The sequence below is a fragment of the Gobius niger genome (genome assembly GCF_951799975.1).
Source record: "Gobius niger genome assembly, chromosome: 24".
Lineage (NCBI taxonomy): Eukaryota > Metazoa > Chordata > Actinopteri > Gobiiformes > Gobiidae > Gobius > Gobius niger.
The window spans coordinates 994831-1018601 of record NC_136875.1 but is presented as its reverse complement, the minus strand read 5'-3'; the positions used below and the strand labels follow the sequence as shown (position 1 = coordinate 1018601).

Here is a 23771-nt window from a genome sequence, read left to right as displayed (position 1 = left end):
GTACACAGAATACTGCAAACTGAAGTATTTTTACCTCGAAGGTGGCGACCGGAGTGGCAGGTTTAGGCGTGGCCCCCGAGTGAGACTGAAACACAAGAACAGAACATCAGAGTCACACCTCAGAGTACTTATACTGCAGTACTGTTCACATGGTCTGAAGTACTCATACTGCAGTAATGTTCACATGGTCTGAAGTACTTATACTGCAGTACTGTTCACATGGTCTGAAGTACTCATACTGCAGTAATGTTCACATGGTCTGAAGTACTTATACTGCAGTAATGTTCACATGGTCTGAAGTACTTATACTGCAGTAATGTTCACATGGTCTGAAGTACTGCAGTAATGTTCACATGGTCTGAAGTACTCATACTGCAGTAATGTTCACATGGTCTGAAGTACTTATACTGCAGTAATGTTCACATGGTCTGAAGTACTCATACTGCAGTAATGTTCACATGGTCTGAAGTACTGCAGTAATGTTCACATGGTCTGAAGTACTCATACTGCAGTAATGTTCACATGGTCTGAAGTACTTATACTGCAGTAATGTTCACATGGTCTGAAGTACTTATACTGCAGTAATGTTCACATGGTCTGAAGTACTTATACTGCAGTAATGTTCACATGGTCTGAAGTACTGCAGTAATGTTCACATGGTCTGAAGTACTCATACTGCAGTAATGTTCACATGGTCTGAAGTACTTATACTGCAGTAATGTTCACATGGTCTGAAGTACTTATACTGCAGTAATGTTCACATGGTCTGAAGTACTCATACTGCAGTAATGTTCACATGGTCTGAAGTACTCATACTGCAGTAATGTTCACATGGTCTGAAGTACTCATACTGCAGTAATGTTCACATGTTCTGAAGTACTCATACTGCAGTAATGTTCACATGGTCTGAAGTACTCATACTGCAGTAATGTTCACATGGTCTGAAGTACTCATACTGCAGTAATGTTCACATGTTCTGAAGTACTCATACTGCAGTAATGTTCACATGGTCTGAAGTACTCATACTGCAGTAATGTTCACATGGTCTGAAGTACTCATACTGCAGTAATGTTCACATGGTCTGAAGTACTCATACTGCAGTAATGTTCACATGGTCTGAAGTACTCATACTGCAGTAATGTTCACATGGTCTGAAGTACTTATACTGCAGTAATGTTCACATGGTCTGAAGTACTCATACTGCAGTAATGTTCACATGGTCTGAAGTACTCATACTGCAGTAATGTTCACATGGTCTGAAGTACTCATACTGCAGTAATGTTCACATGGTCTGAAGTACTCATACTGCAGTAATGTTCACATGGTCTGAAGTACTTATACTGCAGTAATGTTCACATGGTCTGAAGTACTTATACTGCAAATACTACAGACAGAGTAGGCCACGAGTACAAGTACTACAGGGAGGACAAACACTCTGGGACGTCATCTGCAGACACCACGTCGTCATCATCAGCCTTTAGGCCCGATGAGACCAGTCACCATGGCAACGATAAAGCATTTTACAGGAAGTGAGAGGGAGTCATGTGACAGGTTTATCATGAGGCGCTCTGACCCGGGTCACACCTCACAGCTGGACGAGCGAGAGTCCACACACACCACTGGAGCGGGGCATGACCCTGACGTTACAGGGTCTGAGCCACATTACATTACATACATCAGCTAAAGATCCAGATGCAGCCTGAGCTCGTTTCCATCTGCAAAATGTACTATATAAAATGTATTTAACCACTCAAATACAAACATTGATTCATTGATTGGACCATTCACTCAGTCCACATAGAATCATGTTCAAAAAGACTACAATAAAGCTTCACTAAAGTCATCATTAGGCCCACAGGGATCAGCGCTGGCACCACTGCTTTTACAATAATAATAATAGAGCTCCTGGTCGTCTGGTCACATTTTAATCTAATCGCACATTGGAATAAGCATATTTACCAAGGATCAGACAGTGATTTTGGTCGAACACTTAAACAGCTTGATTATAAAGACATTTTAGAGGTTTTATTGTTGTCTCACTCTCCAATCAAATATATGAGGAATTATCGTTGCGGTGCGCCCAGCCACCCTGCGCTTGTATTCGCGATCTTGTCCTTTCGGTCATTACCCAAATCTCATGACCATAGGTGAGAGTGATATTTTTGACGACTAAAATTGGACTAAAACTAAAATAAAAGTTTCTCATGAGACTAAACTATGTCTAAAATGTAAAAATCAAACAAACTGAGGCACTCCGAAGGTAGAAATATTAAAAAGCCTTTATTTAAACATGGCTAGATAAGGTAAAATTGCCAACGCGTTTCGGCTCTAGGCCTTCCTCAGGGCAAGCTTGCCCTGAGGAAACTGATCCCTGCACTGAAGAGCACCCAAAAGACTAAACTTATACAACTTTTTACATCCGAGTAGCACTCCATTCTCCCAATTTTTTCAACTATGTCTAAAATGTCCAGATATTTTAGTCGACTAAAATAAGACTAAATAAAAATAAAAGGGAGAGACTAAAATCATCCAAACTTCGTCTGAAAGAGCCTCAGATCATGTAAATTCTCTGCCAAAGGATCAGCTCTGAGCTTTGTTCATGTGGAGCAGCTCCATGAAGCAGAGGACCTTGATTAAATATGATTATAATGAAGATTATAAATGCAAAGTCGACTAAATTCGTCTTAAATTTAGTCGACTAAATTGACATGCAATTTTAGTCGACTAAAACTAGACTAACATTGAAAAGTTTTTTTAGACTAAAAAGACTAAATAAATTACATTTTAGTCAAAAGACTAAGACCAAAACTAAAATAATATATGTTGTCAAAATGAGCACTGTTCTGGAGGAGTTTCCCCGACATTCAGAGTACCTCTGGGGGACAGCCACGTGACTAACATGAGTCCGGGATAGAATCACAGAGCGTCTAAACACTTTAGAATCTAAAGTGTTTAGACGCTCTGTGATTCTAAAGTTTAAAATCAGCTTCAGGGAAACTCAGACAAACTTCTATCTGCTGCAGCTGAACCTGAGATCAGAGGCTCCACAATCCTGATGGATGAACATGTATCACTCAAATACAGAGACGAAAAAAAACAAACAGCCAGCCTCTTGAGGTCATTGCAGTACTTGTACTCTAGAACCACTTTGATCATGAACTAGCCGAGGTACGGTCACTATTGTGGGCGTGTCTGCAGAGGTCGTGTCTTTCCGTTTGTCCTTTGGAAGTATGTGGTCTGCTAGTAGACTTCATAAACAGAGGGGGACCGACATGCACTGCTGATTATTGATTTCATCTATAATCCTGTGTATGATGCTTCTACACTGTACAATGTGTCTGTGTTAACTGTGCCGCATCTGCAACCTGGGTATCAACATTATGTCACAGTGACCAGATTTTCCACATTTTGAATTTGTGAGGAAGCCAAATCGTGACTTTGGGCCCCATGTAAAAACGGTCTAATGTCAATTATTGGACCAATCAGTATTGAGGGGATGAACCTTAGAGCTTTTGATTGGTTCATTCCTAAGCGAAAATGTTTATTTGATGTACACACGTCCATCAAAGTCATTAAAGCCACACTGTGTAACATTTCTGGGACGTCTGGTCACCCGAAATAAAATCCCAGTTTCCCCCGTGGAAAATTTGCGTTGAAGAGGAGTTCATGTGGAATCATCTCAAAGTCAATTTCCCATAATTCCACCAGAATGACATGAGGGCAGTGTTGTGGCAGGTGTGAGACGGTCTCACCTCATCGCCCCAAAACCAAATGATTCAAACCACAGCGGCACAAACAAACAGGTTCTGGAGCTTCAGGTTCCTCCTTTGTCCCTGTGCCAGAGAGGACACTGCTCCTGCTCCACCCAGAGGCAGAGCAGCTGACCACGAGCACGCTCACATGCACACGCTCACATGCACACGCTCACATGCAGGAGCAGTGGGCGCGGCCGCAGGGAGTGTTTCATTCACAAAGGCATGGAACTCACAAGACTCAACCAACAGTAAACCCAGCACAGTCGGCTAAGGTCAGTTATTTATTCAGGTTTCTTTACATTTCATGGCAACGTGTAAACAAGCAGCAACTTCCCTCTCTCTCGGTACAGAAGCGCTTTTTGCAAACTGGTTTCTACATTGTTTTACTGGATACTTTTGTCTGACTTGGATTTTTTGGCTGCAGAGAGTCCATAATGGTAAAAGTAAACAAACAGCAGCTTATATTTGTTTATATTTAGCGCACTTCAATGTTTCTGATCATCACGACAATGTCTACATCACACAAAGACATTCCCGGTGAAAAGCAAAGTTTGGAAATGATTCTCACATTTATAATGGGAAAGAAACATCCAAAGTTCCCTGTCCAGTCCTGTGTGATAAAGTAAATGCCCCGTCCATGATCAGCTGTGAATAAGTGAGTCTTGTTTACCATCAAGTGTGTTGAATCAAGAACATATCACTGTTAGACAATGAAGTAGGCGACAAAATCCAGGAGGTCACCAAAGAACCCAGAAAACACAGACCAAGATCTAATATCGGGTTCATCTCCACTATCAGGAAATTTGTGACAAATGGAGAAGAATTTGGGGAAAGTGTGGCAAAACTAAAGGGAAAAAAATGTTTAAAAAAGTAAATAAAAATTGGGGGAAATAGGGAAAATGTTAGTAATAAAAATGAGGAAAAATAAGGGGGAATATTGGGAAAACAAAAAAAAATGGGGCAAAATCAATTCAAATTGTGTTAAACAAAAAATTGGGGAAAATGGGGCAAACATTGGGCAAAATAATTAAAAAAAACAGGGCAAAAATGGGGAAAAGAAAAACAGCCGAAACAACCAAGTCACTTCCTATAATCCTGTCCTGGACCAACAGCATCAGAACTTGGATCTAAAGTGAAGATTATTTTTTGGGAAACTGCTTTTGATACTTTTTTCAATATTGGTAGTTCTTAACCTTTCTCTGATATCATGGTTTTACTTAACAGCACCCAGCCTTACTCATTTGCCAAAAAACATCTGGATAAAGACCTTTAGGGAAATGGTCTGATGAGACGAAAGTGTCTGTGACTCGCTACATCAAAAAAAAGCATTTGATAAAAAGACAAAAGTCAAACATGGAGGTGTCAGTTCGACGGTCTGGGGCTTCGCTGCTTCCAGACCTGGACAACCTTCAGTCATTGATGGGAACGTCTGGCCATCAGGTCAAGCCCTCAAACTCAAGTGCTCTTGGGTTATGCAGCAGCACAAACCAGCCCCTCCTCAGCGATGTGACAAACTCATCACCAGTGATCGTAAACACTTGACCTCAGTCACTGCTGCAAAGGGCGGCCCAACCAGTTATTAAGCTCAGGAGGCATTTACTTTTTCACACAGGGCCAGAGAGGGTTGGATTTATTGTTTGTTTGTTCGGGACAGGAAGGGGCATGCACTTTTTCACAGCTCTGTGGTTCTTTCTGCATCCACAAAGCCCCAGTGCAGGGTTGATCCAGTCCACAAGCACATAGGTTCAGCAGCTGCTAGCCTGTTAGCTCCTCTTTAGCCTGTGTTGTCAGAGCCGCGAGCGCCGTCTGCTCCGATTATGAAACTGATGAGTCACTGGCTCCACCCGAATCCTAACCACGCTCACACTCACACAGACACTCGCATAACCCGACCGTCAGCTCAGAGTGATCCTCAAACACAGCTATTATTATCGTTCTAGAGTGACGCCGGGGCTGGTGCTCCACACGGCCCAGGCTTTTCCACCACGACGCAAAGTGCTTACAAACCCAAACATCCTCCAGGGCTCACACGCCAACAAAAGAGCCATGACCAGGAATCCACAGCAGCTGCTTTTCCTCTCCAAAAACTAAGAAACGATCTGAGCTGGGGCAGAGGAGGCAGCAGTCAGGCCCTGGGAATGATAATATACAACATTTCTGATCGTCTTCGTCCTGATGATTAGTGACGATTCACTTGTGCTCAAAATGGTAAATGGACTCAACTTATAAAGCACTTTCCTACCCAGGGGCGGACTGGCCATATGTCCATTCTGGAAGAGCACAGAAGGGCCACTGGCTCTTGGGCCACCGGTCTGGGCCTTTCCATTTTCTCCTCTTATCCCCCGACTTAACCGAGCTTTACCTAAATCTAAAAGCTTCAAAGAAAAGAATCAAAATAGCGACGACAACGAGGATGAAAACGGAACAAAAATGTGCCAGGAAGGCAACAAAAACATGACAAAAAAGAGACGAAAACACAACAGAGCAATGGAAAAAAAGCAAAAAAAGCCACAAAAACACAATACGAAAGTGACACAAAAGTGGCGACAACACAACGAAATACACGACAAAAAAGTGACGAAAAAGCAACAAAAACGTGACAAAAAAGAGGAACAAACAAAACACAAACACAACAAAGCAATGGAAAAAAGCAACAAAAAAGCCACAAAAACACAATACGAAAGTGACACAAAAGTGGCGACAACACAACGAATACACGACAAAAATGTGGCGACAACGTGACATAAAGTTTCAATCGCTTTTGTAAGTCTTAGCTTTCAAATCAGGCATTACACTGTTGCTCTTCGGCCAAGAAGCTTTTAGATTTGGGTAAAGCCGAACTGGAGAAAATGCACTCGATTAAGGGTTAAATATGTATTTGTGGAAGTGTCGCATTTACGCTGGTTTGGGCCGGGCTGGTCCAGAGTCCAGGGCCGTTTTTCAGTCCCAGTCCGCCCCCTGTTCCTACCTTTTTTTCGCTTTACAGTAGAAGCGAAAAAACGCCAGTCCTCGCTAGCGCTAGTTAGCATTAGCACATTATTTATGTATTCATGAGCTGTGAACCACTTTGCTCCTCTCCATGTCTTTGTATCTTTATTTAGTAGAAAACTATATTCATATTTCAGCGTTTGTTAAAGTACTTTTTGAATAAAGTTTGAAATGTGCAATTCCAGAGATGCCGTCTGTATCTATACGCTTGCTAAGTGTGACGTCACGACTTTTGCTTCCGGGTCCTAGCACACCAGCTAATATGCGAGACAAAAAACATAGAAAAAACTTAATAACAACCATCAATATTTCTGAAACTCAGCGGAGAGTTACTGAACCTACTTATTTCTCAGACTCATTAGCCAAAAATGCTGAACCTACTGCTAAAAAAAGTCATATTTACTAAAGTCGGTACATCCGGGGTTAGCGTAGCTGCTGAGCCGCTAGCATTTTTCTCCGCTAAACCCGGATGTAGCGATTTTGGTAAATATGACTTTTATAGCAGTAGCATTTTTGGCTCATGGGCCTGATAAGTAAGTCTGTTCAGTGACTCTCTGGTGAGTTTCAGAAATATTGATTAAAGAGTTTTTTGGTAGTTTCTCGCACATCTGTGAACCCGGAATTAAAGCTGTGACCTCGCCACTTAACAAACGTAAACCAGTACTTTAACAATACTGGTTATCGATAACGACTTTTTCCAATACCTATACTGAGATATTTATTTGTATATGTTGTTCGTCTAGAATCAGAAAAACGAACAATAATTCCTTTTCCTTCCATTGCATTTCTTTTACATTTGTCTCATTTAATTGAGGTGAAACCAAGAAACTTCCTTTAACAACAAAAGGGCAGAAAAAAATCACTTTACGTCTCCCCATTTTCCCAGATTTTCCCACTTTTTCACCCAATTATTCCACTTGCTTTTCACAATGTTTCCACTTTTGCTCCACTTTTTCCATTTTTCTTTTAAACTCTGATGACCAACAGGTTTTTTTCAATACCAGTAGCACCTAAACCTTTTGTCACTACCAGAATGGTATCATTAAACTGCACCCAGCCCTATCACTGTTCTAATACTACAGCCTGGTCTGGCCCTTCACTGAAACATAATTCCTGAAAGTTGCAGAAACCAGAGGAATGTGAGTGCGGAGCAGATGTGCGACAAAACGAGAAAATATTGAATAGTGGAAGCAGCACGACTGAGAGAAAGAGCTGAGGATAAACCCTGACGAGCTGGAACGGCGCTGCAGCTCAGAATGTCACAGTGAAGGGTCAGAAACCTCCTCCTCCGCATCATGTTTCGAAAATAAAGCTGTGGACGGGATGACGGGCCAGCTCAGGAGCCATCACTGCACTGGGGATAGTTTCCAGTCACATCACAACGTGGGCAGTAACCATGGCGACGCTCAGTAAAGAATGGATGAGGTAAGCACTCTCTGGTCCTCGTGGCGTGGGGGGGGGGGGGGGGGGGGGGGGGGGGTTGATGTTTGCTGCGACACCGCCCCCTTGTGGCTTGGGGCGACTCCAGAATGTTTGGTATAACACGAATCAAAGACTTTGCCTTATATTCAGGGGCGTAGCACCAAACTCTGGGCCCTGGGTACAAACTATCTCGGAGGACCCCCCCCCATATGAAATTCACAGTTCATATTCTATGTTCTTTGACCAAATAACAGTGGTTTAGTGGTTTAACAGTGGTGTTCACTTATATTCTATTATAACTTTATTATATACACCTTAACGAAGTGACAAAAATGGGTCGGCCAAAAAGTGCTTCATAAACAAACACATCCAATCCAATGGGTTCTTACTTAGGTCATGGTTTGTTTTTGTTTGTTTGTTTGTTTAATTGTTTGTTTGAAGTCAATGTTTGACTAGAAATTGCATCACCTGTAGTGACATATTCTATTGGGGGTGGAATATTCTACTTTTATTGGGCCAATTGAAATGGCTAGTTTTAGGTCGAGCATAATGATTATTAGCACCACATTAAACAGGAGGACTGCACCAGGACATAGGATGTTTGTGCTGAGAATAACACATTTGTGACTTTAAAATGGGCATTAAAATGGCATTAAAATTTTCAAAAAATGATGATACTATGATGTCTCTGTGAACACAAAACTCAAGGGCTTCAGTCTGATTTAGTCTCACCATATTTGAAGCCTTTAACGCCGGTGTGTGGGCTGAACCATTGGGCACATTTTTAAAGGAATGTCAGGGCCCTGAGATAATATCAATCATTGTTGTTTGTGCAAAATTCTGTGTTGCAACCATTGTATTTCAGCCCGGTTGTTCAGTTCTTATAGTATCAATTATGAGGAAACTTAGAAAGTACAATACAGAACACTTTCTGCAGCATTTTGAGGCCCCTACCCTGCTCTGGACCCTGGGTATACTAAATCATTATTGAAAGTAACATCGAGGCTAAATATTCATTCGAGCAGGTATGGATACTCGGTGCATGTTTAGCACAGCTGAACTCTCTCTGTAGTTTACCAAAAACCCTGGACAAAGTTCTAAAACTAAATGCAGCCATTGTTGAAATGTAGGATCTGATTACTGCTGCCCAAAACTGTACAATTTGCGAGTGCTGCTAACGTTAGCTTAGCGGCCCACATGGCGTAGCTTAGCATAGCGGCTCCATTTGTTTACATGTGTCAGTTAGCATTGGGTTAGGGTTACTATGCCGTTTTCCTCTAAAAATTCTCAACAAAATGAAATGATATCAAAGGCAGCTGTACAGTCACACGCTGACACTTGTACTCGACTCATGGATATTTTAAAGGGACACTGGAAACATGGTGCTTTGAATTAGCACTGACTGTTCAGGAAGACAGTGTTGGCAGTGTTTTGAGTCCATGTCCCATAGATTGCTCCCATACCACGGATTGTCCCAGTTTTACTCAGTCCCAGACATTAACACACTTTACTTGTTTTTAGCCCACGTGAACATCAAATACCTAGAAAAAAGTGAAAGATCGCAGCCGACCGGTGCACAGTTTTTTTTACACAGTTTTTACTATTTATCGTAAGGACAGTCATGATTTTGAACACCTGCCGCATATTCTCAAACTGTGTCCCAGTTTTGGAATTGGAACATCTGGTCACCCTCATATTAGTGGTTAGAGACGAGTACAGTATGAGCATTTGACTGTAAACATTGCTGCTGAAAATGCAAAACAGCAAAACTTTTATTACAATAACTTCTCAAGAACATGGTATCAAAACACGATATCGAATTTGCTATTGAGTAAGACTGAGCTGCATCATGCTCTGGACTCATTCAGGAGTCTGGGCCAAACTTCAGGACCTTTGGCTCAATCTGCTCTGATCATATTTCACCAACCCTTGTTGCCCTTCACAGGCTCCCAGTCTGCTGCAGAATGGATTTTAAAATCTGGTTATTAGTCTTTGAATCTAACCTGGTGTCACACAGCTCACACATCAGGAGCGCTGAACCAGTTTGGAGAGGTGACCTGCACTGTAAACAATGTCTTCTCTTTGCACCACTCAATGTTTTTATCGTCTCTTTTGTACTTTGGTCAAACTTGTTTTTTAATAGCACTTATAAACGCACTGGATCGGATTAGCTCGAGCAAAGAGCAACTGATTCGGCCATAAATATGATTATCTTTGGTGTAGACCAGGGGCCCCCAACTAAATCAGCAATCTAATCGGACATATGCAGTCATTTCCCTTCAGAATGTTACAACATGAGCACAGGTATTTCCATAGCAGAACGATCAACTCTGATCAATGAATCAATCATTTTGTTTATATTTCAATGTAATTCAGCCTTAGATATGAAGTATATTGAGAGGATGAAAGGGCTTTGGGGTCCAGACTCAAACCTCTGGAGGTCCGGATCTGGACCCAGGTCCTCCAGTTGGGGACCCCTGGCCTAGATCAGGATTTGGATTTGATCACAGTGATGTGCACTCGGGCGTCATTTCTCAGGACGATGCTGAACAGAGGAAACTGGAAAGTAGCATTTAGCAGTTTGTGGACGCGTGGCACCTAAGTTATTGTTTCAAATCATGAATATTACGGTTTTAGGAGAAGGCTGCGCGAGTGAAATGGTACAAATCCTTTTTAAAACATTTTCTTTTTGGTCTTAAAATGCAGAACAAACAAATAGTCCCAACTTAAACAGCGCTTTTCATCAGGCCCAAAGTGCTTTACAGTGAGGAACCAGTCATTCACTCTCTCATTCATACCAGTGTTTGCAGACACTGGGGGGAAGTGTCTTGCTCAAGGACACAATGACAGGGTGCACTTACAGGAGCTGCGATTTGAACCCGTGACCTTCCGATCATGAGACGACCCGCTCCCACTGCGTCACCGTCACCCACATGAGTACACTGAGTATTGTCACGTACTCCATAAAAATATACAACCGATAACATATATATATATACTGTATATATACAAGCAGTGCCTCCCTTTAACCAACAGTCTCCTGTAATACCAAAGGTCAGAGGCAGGAGTACAGCGACATACTGCAGTCACTGTTGAAGTACTTCTTGCTGTAGTTTCATCACACACTCTCTTGTACTGCTGTGTGGAAGTATCACTACTGTTACTTGAGTAAAACCAAAGTAAAGTATGTTCCCGATCATTCGTTTTCCAGTTAGGATTCATGGCTCTTTACTGGGAGACTGGCTCTTTTTAATGACGCCATCACATCCACATGGTGATGGTCAAAGAGCCGCTTCCATCTTCAGCGCCACATCACCAGCAACTTCTTCAACATCAGAATCACCTGTCTGTACTCGAGTACTGCATTATGAGTAGCAGTACTTGCCTTGTAAAACACAGCTCGACTTCACTGTAATTTCATCTGAAAACCCTAAACCTGTTTTCTTTCTTATTTGACCCGATTCACTCAAACCTGCTGTTTATAAAACTACAAACACATGAAGAAGAGGTGGCACAGGCCCTGACCCCCGCTTTGGGAACCCCTGCCCTGGTGGAAACCTCCTAAACATGACGTCAGACCACATTCTATTCTCAGACAGTCAGGAAGTGTCCTGCTCCAGGGCACAGTGTCCAGTCTGTTTGAGAGTCCACTCCGGGGCAAATACTACAGACTCTACTGCGAAAAGTACTTCTGATACTGCAGTACTACATCAACACGCTGACCACATACTTTTACAAACACCCCTCTCCAAAAGTCTCTCTCCGAGTTTTAGCGCTTTGTTTACAGCTGTTTGTGTTCCACGGCAACAGGGAAAATCACACACACCGCGCCTTTTCAGAATAAAACACACCGAGCCTTTCAGAATAAAACACACTGAGCCTTTCAGAATAAAACACACTGAGCCTTTCAGAATAAAACACAGCGAGCCTTTCAGAATAAAACACACTGAACCTTTCAGAATAAAACCCACCGAGCCTTTCAGAATAAAACACCGCGCCTTTCAGAATAAAACACACGGAGCCTTTCAGAATAAAACACTGAACCTTTCAGAATAAAACACTGAACCTTTCAGAATAAAACACACCGAGCCTTTCAGAATAAAACACTGAACTTTTCTGAATAAAACACTGAATCTTTCATAACAAAACAGACCAATCCTTTCTGAATAAAACCCACAGAAAAACTTTCCAAAACAAAAGCCTCTGATCAGAGACTGAACTCGCTCTTAGCAGCAGGTAAGTATTTCAGACATGTACTTCACTATTATTACTGCAACATCTGTGAGAAGAAAACCCTGCATCCAGCAACTACCACAACTACTACTAATACTGCTACTACTGCTACTTCTACTAGTACTTGTGTACTGCAAAAAGATGCTGAAAGGTAGATAGCTCTCTATTTGCGAGATAAAAGCAACATTGAAGCCGCAGGAATCAAGATTCTTCTACTACTACTACTACTGCTGCTACTACTTCTACTCCAACTCCAGACACATCAAATACTTCAAATACTTGTACTGCATTAGGCTGAGGGGGTGATTTTGCAAAACCACTCTTTGCAAATGTGGAAAAACACTGCAACAAGGCCATTACAGCAGCTACGTTTATCAGCTCTTACTGCTACTTCTACTGCTACTTCTACAACTTCTACTGCTACTACTACAACTACTACAGCTACTTCTACTAATATTTTGAGTACTACTGCCAAAAGCTGAAGGGTTGGCCATATTATGACATCTGTGTAAAGAAAATGCAGTTCAGTACAGTAAAGTCCAGTACACAAACCCCACTGCGACTGCGACTTCTACCACTGATACTTTACATACTAGTACTTCAGCCCAGGCAGTACTCTGGCAGCAGGACTCGTTTCTACACTTCTGTCGCTGTGCTTTCAAAACTCTCGGCCACAAAGTGAGATTTCAGAGTCAGACAGAGACAAAGACAAACACGAGCGACGGCAACAAGCGCAGTATACTCACTTTGACCCGCTTTGCCTGGCTTTAGAGCGACTTAACTAACCCGAGCTGACCCTACCCGCCCCGCGCGCCCGTGCAGCAGCACAGCAGCAGCGCAGGCAGGTCCTGACAGGAAGCAGAGGAGGAGGAAGTGCTTACCATGAGCCTGGTTCTGCTGAAGACGCACTGGAGCTGAGGCTAAAAGCTGAACTAATGACAGGAGCGAGAGGGAGAGAGACTGGGCCAGGTCTGACAGAGGCAGGTCCGACACGCCAGACACGCATGACAACATTCACACGCATGTACACAGCCAAGCACGCCCAAATGCAGGGGGGGAGGGGGGAGGAGGGGGGGGAGACGCCCATCAGGGACACGCCCACTCAGGAAGAGGCTCGGGCACAACACTTCTGCGCTGTAAAAAATACAGTTTGAGAGGACTAGTCAAGAGGGAAACGTACATGAGCTTTAAAAGTACAGAATAAAGTCCATAAAATAAGAAATGCAAATGAGGTTTAGGTCCAGAGATTTGGGTTTTTAAGCAACACAAACATGACACACGATGAAAGACTATTGGTTTAAGGTTTACAAAGAAAATAACCAAATCAAAATATACAACAATAAGTCTATATATAATAGGGATGCACCGATACCACTTTTTCTAAAACCGATATGAGTACGAGTACTTTGATTTAAGTACTTAATACCGATACGAGTACAAGGCATTTTCTTCAACAGATGTACTTTTTCACAGCAGATTGGTTAGTAATTAATTTACTTTATTTTCTTTTAACAATAGTATTGAGATGGTTAAAGGAATAGGCCACCGTTTTTACATGACGGAAGTGAGCGGGGGAAGTCTTTAGGAGTTACTGCGCGGACGTTTTGCTCCTCGTATCATTACGCCTCACAATATAGTCCCCCTTTTTATCTGCTTATAAAATCGACATGCTACATTTCTGTGTAAATATACTTCGCATGAAAACACTTCACGTAACTTTATTTAAATAGGGAACACGTGGAAGAGCTTGGTAGCTTCTATCGTGAGCTTTTTTGGAGCTATGTGACATGTGGGAGAGGCTGTGTATGTGCTCCGTTTGCCTGGCAGAGCGCACGGACAAAGACCAGACGGGGATATATTAACTTGGCTAAAGTGAGGTAAGAGCATATCTCAGTATGTAAAAACGCTGGCCTATTCCTTTAAGGCCAGCACACACTACACGACCTTTATGCCCGATTTTGCCCTAATTCTCAGTCGCGCCGAGTCCTGGCGAGTCGAAGACAGTCGCACAGAGTCGGGTCGCGGAGTGTGGGGGGGGGGTGTCGACTGGAATGACGTTGGAATCGTGTAGCATTGGCAGCACAAAGACGAGACTACACTCCAGTCGTAGGAAAATCAAACATGTTTTGATTTTTAAGCCCGATTCTGGGCTGTTTACAGTCCACTTCCGCACACGTAAATGCAGCCGATGGAGACGCTGCCGTGAGAGGATGACGCTGGCTCACACGTGCACCATATGACCAATGACGACGCACGAGCGCGGGACCAAAACGACGGCAAAAACAAACGGCGCACACTGCAAAGGATGGCGAACAAGGAGCAAAAGCAGACGTGGGGCTGGACGGTGGAAAAAGAGGATGAACTCGTGGAGCTGTGGCAATGCCAGCCGTGTCTTTATGACGTAAGCTCTAATGAGTACCACAATCGCTCGGCTAATCAGCTGCGTGCTAACTCACGGACATGAAACATACATGGAAACAATGAAGATTTGTCTACAATGTTATAAACTGCAAAATTATAAAAGTAATTTTGTCGTATTTTCAAGTATTGTTTGTTTCTTTCTTGTAAAATACCCGCGCAAGTGTCGGTAGATAGCACACAGCTGATTGGCTGGCGTTGTTCCACTAAACTCTTGATTTTTTTGAAAAGTCAGCGCTAAAATACATGGGATTAAGTTGGCTAGTTAGCAACATTAGCCTGTATCTTATAAACACTGCAGACTCCACGCTGCAGCACCAACAACATTTAGGGAGTGTCGTCTGTAATAAAGTCAGCTCTTTGTGGAATAATGATTTACAATGAACAATTCTACAGTTTGTTGTTGTTTTCTCTCCTCAGTCCTGTAGGAGCACCGGCCACACGGCAAGTGGTATCGGTTTCTGGTATCGGGACCTCATGAATGAGCATTAACATGACTACAAGTATGCGGTATCAGCCCAATACCCGATACTGGTACTCATCGTATCAGTACTTGCATCAGAGAAAGGTCAAAACAGTGGGTGGAGCAACTTTACATGACAGGCACACCCACCTCTGCCCCTGTGTGGAGTTTGCATGTCCTCCAGGGTCTGCATGGGTTTCCCCTAACACTAAAAACATGTACAATAGGCCATGGCTGTGTTTACATGTATGAGTCAGTACCATGTGGGTTCATTAACATGCACTGGTACATTAGTGTAACATACTGGAGCTGAGCAGATTTAGTGTCCTGACCTCTGACCTCACAAATGGACAAATTCCTCAGCACAAATTAAGAAGCATCAAGTGTTTAGTTTAAGACTAGAGAAGGACTTGACTCTGCTTCTCAAGGCGTTTTATTGTTTGGTTTGTGTTGTGTAAATATTCCTTGCATGGACGCATGGCTGCACTCACAATGAAATATGAAAATACATAAAGAATAAAAGATTAACGGTTAGAGATGAAGAAATTACACGTTAGAAAACTTGTTCTGAACATTAAGCTGCAGATGTTTTTTTTTTTTTACAGTGCAGTCCTGTAAAACGACCCGCCCACTCCACGCCAGCCCGTCTGCGATTGGTCGGATTACCCCAACAGTCAGAGACATAACTTTAGGTTTGTGTAAAGTGTTCCATGTTTAGATGTTTTCTCTGCGACACAAAAAGAGGGGGCGGAGCTCGGAGGTCCGGAGGAGGCGGGACAGGAAAGGGTTAAGTCGGACGGGCCCAGGGCGTGACAGCAACAGTCAGCGCTCAGGAATTCAGAGGCAACAAGAAACAAACCGACGGCAGGGAGAGGGGAGGAGGAGGGAGGGGGGAGAGGCGAGATGGGAGAGGGGAGGAGGGAGGGAGGAGGGAGAGGCGAGATGGGAGAGGGGAGGAGGGAGGGAGGAGGGAGAGGAGAGAGGGGAGGAGGAGGAGGGAGGGAGAGGCGAGATGGGAGAGGGTAGGAGGGAGGAGGGGAGGAGAGAGGGGAGGAGGGAGAGGAGAGAGGGGAGGAGGAGGGAGGAGGGAGGAGGGAGCGGCGCTTCTACAACAAACTCACATGTGACAGCTCTGCTCTAACATCCTCACAGAGATCGTTCACGTGCTCAAAGTTTAGCTTGTACTGGTGTCGGAAAAATGAAAGGGAACTGAAAAAAAAAAAGTTAAAAATCTTCTATCTTTAGATCCAAGTGTTGATGCTGTTGGTGCAGGGACAGCATTAAAGCTGGGGTACCTGAGTTTTCCCACACCAACTTGTTTTATTTGGCCCAAACTGGTTCCTCGCTCTCACAATCCCTCCTACATGTCCAAATTATTCTAGTAAATTGTTTATATGGACGTTTCACGCCCGTGTACAGCTTTGAGCTGTGGAAAAGTTAGACTGGTATTTCTATCTTCTATCGCTCAATACTCAATACAATACTTAGGTGAAGACAATTTAACAATATCTGTTTTTTGCTGTGTTTATAACTCACCCAGAGGTGGTAAAAACACTTTTATTTTTCAACAGGAAAAAGTCAGGTACCCCGGCTTTAAAGGAGGGGACTTGATTCCCCCAGATTTTGGCACAATATTCTTTTTTATCATTTTTTGTTGCCCACTGTTTTGCATTTCTTACCCACACTTTTTCTTTTTTTTTTAAATCATTTTTGCCCTATTCCATTTTTCCTATGTTTATGTCTTACACAATTTTTGTCCGCTTTTTCTGTAACTCCCTACTGCCACAATTTCTCCCAATTTACCCCAGTTTTGTAGCTGTGCAGATCTTCCAAACAATTAATTGTTAACTATTTTCTGATTCTCAACGACACAACACTTCAAAGTCAAATAGTCACGATACTAACACTTCAAAGTCAAATAGTCACGATACTAACACTTCAAAGTCAAATAGTCACGATACTAACACTTCAAAGTCATATAGTCACGATACTAACACTTCAAAGTCATATGGTCACAATACTAACACTTCAAAGTCATATAGTCACAATACTAACATTTCAAAGTCATATAGTCACGATACTAACACTTCAAAGTCATATGGTCACAATACTAACACTTCAAAGTCATATAGTCACAATACTAACATTTCAAAGTCATATAGTCACGATACTAACATTTCAAAGTCATATAGTCACGATACTAACATTTCAAAGTCATATAGTCACGATACTAACATTTCAAACTTGATTTTGATACAAAAAAAACCCTCAATAGTGGATAACACAGTAAAAAGAATATTCCATCTGCACTGTATTTACCTCCATGACTAAACGCTCTGCTCAGTGAGTGTATTTTCGGGCAGTGGCACAGATAGTAGAGCGGGTCGTCTCATGACCGGAAGGAAATTAATACCACACGACTACAGTTTTATACCATTTTGGGGGCACATTTTAACAATCTGCTCAGAGTTGTGATTAAATACTTTCATGCAGTTACAGCAGTAGCAAAAAGCAATCACAAAATGGCCACCAGGTCAGAGAGTGATAAAAATAGTGAGGGAGTTTTACAGTATGTAACATGGTCTTTACCGAGTACTTTGGTAAAGTATTGTTTATCGCACTGTACTTGTTGAGAGTTTGGATGTTGTCAAAGAAAGAAAGAAAATATATATATATATATATATATATATATATATATATATATATATATATATATATATATACACATAGGAACACAGTTGGTTCATGAACAGTTTACGTTTACCTGAGGAGCGGAGGACAATTCAAATTCAAAATGAAACACTTCTTTTGCTGAATAAACAATCAGTGAAACATTATTTAACCACTGATCATTGTAGGGTCCAGACTGACTTATATTATTATGGTCTCTTTGAAAAGAATCTCCCAATCTTTCAGCCTTAAAGGGACTAGATGGAAGTTGTCTTTTTTATATTCGCTCCTGCCACCTCAGGTCTGAAGTGTAACTGCAGTTTCTATATAACTTAGAGGCCATGAGCACCACTGCAGGTGTCGTAGCATGTTGTGTTTTTTACTCATTTCTTGTCCGTGAGAGTAAATCCTACGCTGACAGAAAAGACAAAGGGACAGAGGGATATTGTACATACAGTTACACAATGGAGATCTTTTTTTCACTCAAACTTGGCTGTAAATACTGTTTAAGTGACGTTAGCCCGCAGTTAGCTTTGCCCGTTAGCCTGTTAGCTTCTTCTTCGTGATTCCATTAATGTGTATTGGTGACTCCGACCCGGTGGCAGAGAAGTTGTAATTGTGGTTTTCTGGCCAGAGACACCAGGGGGAGATGAAAGACCCTCCAATCATCCCTTTAACACTTGTATTACCCCCAGAGGGACTACGAAAAGGATTTATTAAGGTAAACAAGTTACCTAGTACTGCTTTAAGCTCGTGCTGACGGCACTTCAGACCCAAAATAACAACTTTCTGAGCGATAGTGCAGGAGGATAGAGGCAGTAAAGGTGAACAAGTCTGAAATCATTCTACACATTTTACACATTAGGGTGAAGAAAAGACAATTCAACATTTTTTAACTCTGTCTAGTCCCTTTAAGATTTGGAACCAATTTGAATATATATTTAATTGTGGGGAAAAAAGTAAAAATGTTCAATTGAGGCGAGACTCTGCAGGTGAACAGGGAAACTTTTGAAATGTAGAGAGACTGACATAAATATGGACAAAAATGTATTGCAAGTGTTCTGTTTTGATTGACTAAGCAAATAGTTTTGCCTAAAAATGCCCAAAATTTTCTTCACTTTCGGCGACAAAATGTGAAGAATGAACAGAGTAGGGTTGAAGTTCACAGGTACAAAAACTTTTTCAACGGGGATTTTCAATGTCTTTAAAATGAGCTATTTATCTATGGGAAAATCTGTAGAAATTTGAAAAAAGATTTTTTTTAAATACTATTAAATAAGTAAAAAATAAAAAAAATCAGCTTAGAAATTGTATATTAAAACAATCCCTCTGTTTTGTTTTTGTTTCCAGGTGAAAATGTCAATGTTAAGAGACCACCTAAACCTGAACACTGAAAACTCCCCTCATAAAGAACATGTTTGATCTTCCAGTTTGCCTTTTCACTGAACTTCTGGAGTAAATAAAGTCGATCTGTGACATTCCGCTCATGAAAGAGCCTCTCCCTGACTCTGCAGACCACACTCAGAACACAGAGCCACAGAGGAACCAACTCCAGACCAGGGTTTACCCATGAGAGAGCAGCGCCCCCCGCAGGACACTCACAGGAAACACGGCAAACTTTACAGTCTGGGACTTTTTCACAGGGACGTTTACAGATCCAGTTCACTGACAACCACTTTACACCAAACTAAACCATCCCTCAGAGCAAACCTGTGACTGTTGACAGTTCTGATGCTGTTGGTCCAGAGACAGCATTAAAGGAGGGACTTTTTGCCACACATGTCTTGTTATTTTGTCTGAATGAGCCAACGATGATAAGGTGAAGGACCCTGCAGGGCAGACCTGGAGCTGGATGATCGAGAGCAGGCCTGGTTTATGTAACACTCTGATGTTTGTCTTTAAAAGGACAAACAGCCCCTGAGCCCTGGAGTTTATCAGACACCAGGCTGTAGATAGACCTGTGTGTTACATTGTCCCACAGCGGGACTCAAACCAACGCCCTCCAACACATCAAACATTTATCACATTAACAGTGTTCACTTATTCCTTGTCCTTCCACTTCATTTCTTTAACATTTTATTATTGATTTCAACAACCAAGAAACTTCCTTTCACAAAAGCGGCAAAAGGGCATTTTTCAACTAAAATATGCACAATAGGTTTCCCTTTGGGGCCAGGACTCCCCTGAAAAACAGATTAATGTTAATCTCATTAGGACTATCCTTTTCAAACATTTTATACACGTTTTCCACTACGCTTTTCCCCCAATTTCCCACTATTTTTTCCTCATGTCTTGACAACCATGATCAAAATTACAATATAAAGATTTTGACCTTTGATTTTCTGGATCCCAGTAGAACCTAGCCTTTTTTGGGATGGTTTAACACAGGGATGTCCAAACTTTTTTCATGGGGGGCCGGCCCGCATACTGAAGCAAACTCGGGGTGAAGGGCCATAGTTCGGTGGTTAGTGCCACGAAACCTTGGACTAGCAGAGGTTTAAATTGTGCCCCACACCTTTATTTATGCTTAAGGGGAGACACTACAGGCAAAACAATTTTTTTTCTTTTGGCCCAAATTGGTATCTGAACATACAAGCTTTCACCCGGAAACAGAAAACATGCCTAATCTTCACAATAACATGTTTAAATATTGCGCTGATTCAATGTTCCCCCATAGACTTATATGGGAGAACACAATTTCAAGGCCCTTTTTCTCCAAACACATTTTTCTGTCATTGTGGCGACACTATGTCCACGTCAGTCGGACCTAAAGACTTCACATTTTCCAGCCTTGGACTGAACAATATTTGGAAGATTTTTTCAGAGCGATTTTTTATTATCTAATCCCTTAAGCCCCATTTATTGAGTTTTGAATGTCAAAAAATAAGGTGAAAATTACATTTTTACAACATTTTCAACAAAAAAAACAGATTATTTTAAAGCTAAACAATAGATCCAAAATCCCCTCTGAGAAAGTCTTGGTAAATCATTTATCAATAAAATTAAACCATAAATTTGAATGTAGCTCTATACATTATTCAGATTTCGTCGCCGAAAAGATGGGAAATTTGGGGCATTTTCAGGCATAAAACACCTTGTTCTTATATGAAAAGATAAAATGACAGAAAACTTGCAATGTATTTTTTTTCTCACATTTATGCCAGTGATCGACAGCAACAGTTTCAAATTGATATCTGTAAATATACATTTTTTCCCTCTTCACCTGCAGTGTCTTGCCTTAAAACCTTCATGCAGCTCTGTCTCACAATAAAATGTTGTTAGGTTAGAATTGTGTAGAATCATAACTTTTCAAATAAAAAGGACAATCTCTGAAGATGTGTACCGATTCAGTGACAAGGCTGAGGGCGACCAAATGTTGTCTGAGGGCCGCATTTGGTCCCTGGGCCGCACTTTGGACACCCCTGGTTTAACAGAACGAAAGCACACTGACTGTGATCCGACTCCTGAAGGAAGCCACTGTCAGCATCAGGTAAAGCGGGTAATCTGATTGGTTAATCAGATAACCAGGCCGTTCTACAACCAAAACTAACGCCACGTGCCACGAAGCAGAGTCCAAGTGGATCCTTCACTTTTGTCTATAATATCAGAAATACATTGGAGAAATAAATAATACAATATAGTGTACTTTTGGCTCCGCCCCTGGCCCCATCCACTAACGCTGCAAAAAATGACAACTGAAATCTGAAGCTGATTACTTCACTCTGAGGGGAGACCTTTGGGTCATATCTACATTCTAGGGCTGTCACGGTATGAAAATTTTACCTCACGGTTATTGTGACCAAAATTATCACGGTTTTCGGTATTATCGCGGTATTTTTTTAAAATGTGTGTTAATATGTTCAGAAAGCATTGATAATCCTATACAAACTGAAATAGTTTCAAAAAAGTTTAACAGTGCTTGTTACATAAAAAAATACAGACAAAGCCTTTTCACATCAAAGTAAAGGAACTCTACGATGTGTTGTTGATCGTTTCGAGGGTGTTACATGAACTATTTATAGCGTCAGAAACGAAGATAAACCGTCTATATCAGGAAAACTGTTGTTGTCCTTCCAGTGAGCTTTCGCTTTGCAGATTTGGGAAAATGCCATCATTATTAAATTCCTAATACTGTGGCGAGAGTGAATCTGTTGCAATCTGCCACCGGGAGCCCCGTAACGCATTGTGCCATCGTGCGGAGGTATCCGGACACGGCTTATGCTGGCGGTGGCGCTGCAGCCGCACTATGAGGCGACTCGTTACATTCTCCTTCAACCCAAAGTCCCACATCAGCATTTCAGCTAAAACGCTAACTTACTTGCTATAACATACAATTATGCCATTTCCCCGTGGCTTCAGCCGTAGGAGCCTCCAGCTCCAGGCTGAGTGAGCCCCGCTGCCCCACGCTCGCCCTCTCGCTCCCTCACTTCACCTGAGCAGCGCTACAGCCGCCCGCATCCGCCGGCTGACTGTAGGCTCGTCTACTCGCTAACCCATGGATCTATTATATTAAACTAACCCCGCTCCAACAGACGCACCACTGAGGGCGATGAACCGCATGAGACATCGCGCTGACGCTGAGGTGAAAGTTATACGGCTTTATATTACGACAAGTGAACTTTTACTGCTTTTACTTCGTAGCTAGCGGGAACGGCTAATGCATCTGCACAACAAAGCTACGCCGACACAGCGCGCAACTGTGCAGGAGACTGAGCACCAAACTGATCTAAGTTTTGTGATGCCTGTAGCTTTATATTTGACAATAGCCGCGGAAACTGCAGCAGATGAGACGGTGGCTGGTGAGGCTCACCGTGCCTACACCGCGGGTGCGGTTATTCACCGAGATAATAATAAAAACACAAAACAAGACGGTCATTTTCACCGTCAAAATTTTTACCGGGGTTTACCGCTACACCGGTTACCGTGACATCCCTACTACATTCTATATTGTAGCTTCTTCAAACACAGGGTCAGGGTCATGAGTCTTTCTTTTGAATGAACACATGTCTATATGACGAGTGGGACTGACCTCCGTCTGAAGGGAGACTGACCACCTGTCCCTCTTCTGCTCACACTGCACAGCCATTTATCCCCGTCCTATTTAGGTCATGATTCAGGAACTTTATCTGTCCTCTGCATTTGACCCTTCGATGCCGCTGGGGTGACCCGTAAGAGGACCCACAGGCAGATGTGGAGAACAGGCAAACTCTGCACAGAAAGGCCCGTCCAGGTGGGACTCAAACCCAGGACCCTCTAGCTGTGAAGGACAAGCCCTAACCACTGCGCCGCCTTTTCTCACTGAAGTCAGATTTACAAAGACGAAAACAACTCATTAAAGGAATGATGTCAAAATAAAGCCTTAAATGTCACTGGAGCAGAACAGATGTTTCAGGTTAAAGCACTTCTAATGTTTAACCTGTTTAAGTCAAAGGTAAACCTGTCTCCTCACAGCAAAGAGGACAATACAAACATTTGTTCACAAACGACTTCTATTACACCATACTTTTATGAGCCAACACCTACGAAACATCTCAAATGTTAGGCATAGGTCCTTTACATTTCTAGATCTTCATGAATTGATGAGAAACACAAAAGGTCTGGTCCAAAGCTCATCCACCCGCATGTTGTGATGACTTTCAGAATTGTGCCCGACTTGGGGAATATCCAACATGTAACTAATGTTTCCAAATACTAAGAAATGATGAGCAGCTCAGCACGTGCTTCACGAGAGTTGATCTGTTTTTGTAAAATGAGCCGGTGTGTTCCAGGAGAGATCTCTTTATGGTTTCACTGAATATGACTCAATCACTGAGCACAAACAT

At 42.2% G+C, this 23771-nt stretch overlaps 1 protein-coding gene across 1 annotated transcript in view; it reads right to left on the bottom strand.

Annotated features, from left to right (window-relative positions):
• The window catches only part of LOC306982481 (calpastatin-like), a gene marked incomplete at its 3' end in the record, with an annotated part of 66107 nt that overhangs the window by 26523 nt on the left and 15813 nt on the right, over window positions 1-23771 (bottom strand). The window contains exon 3 of the mRNA XM_079582417.1: window positions 35-85. Within this exon, the coding sequence (XP_079438543.1) occupies window positions 35-85 (51 nt within the window). The remainder of the gene's footprint in view (window positions 1-34; window positions 86-23771) is intronic.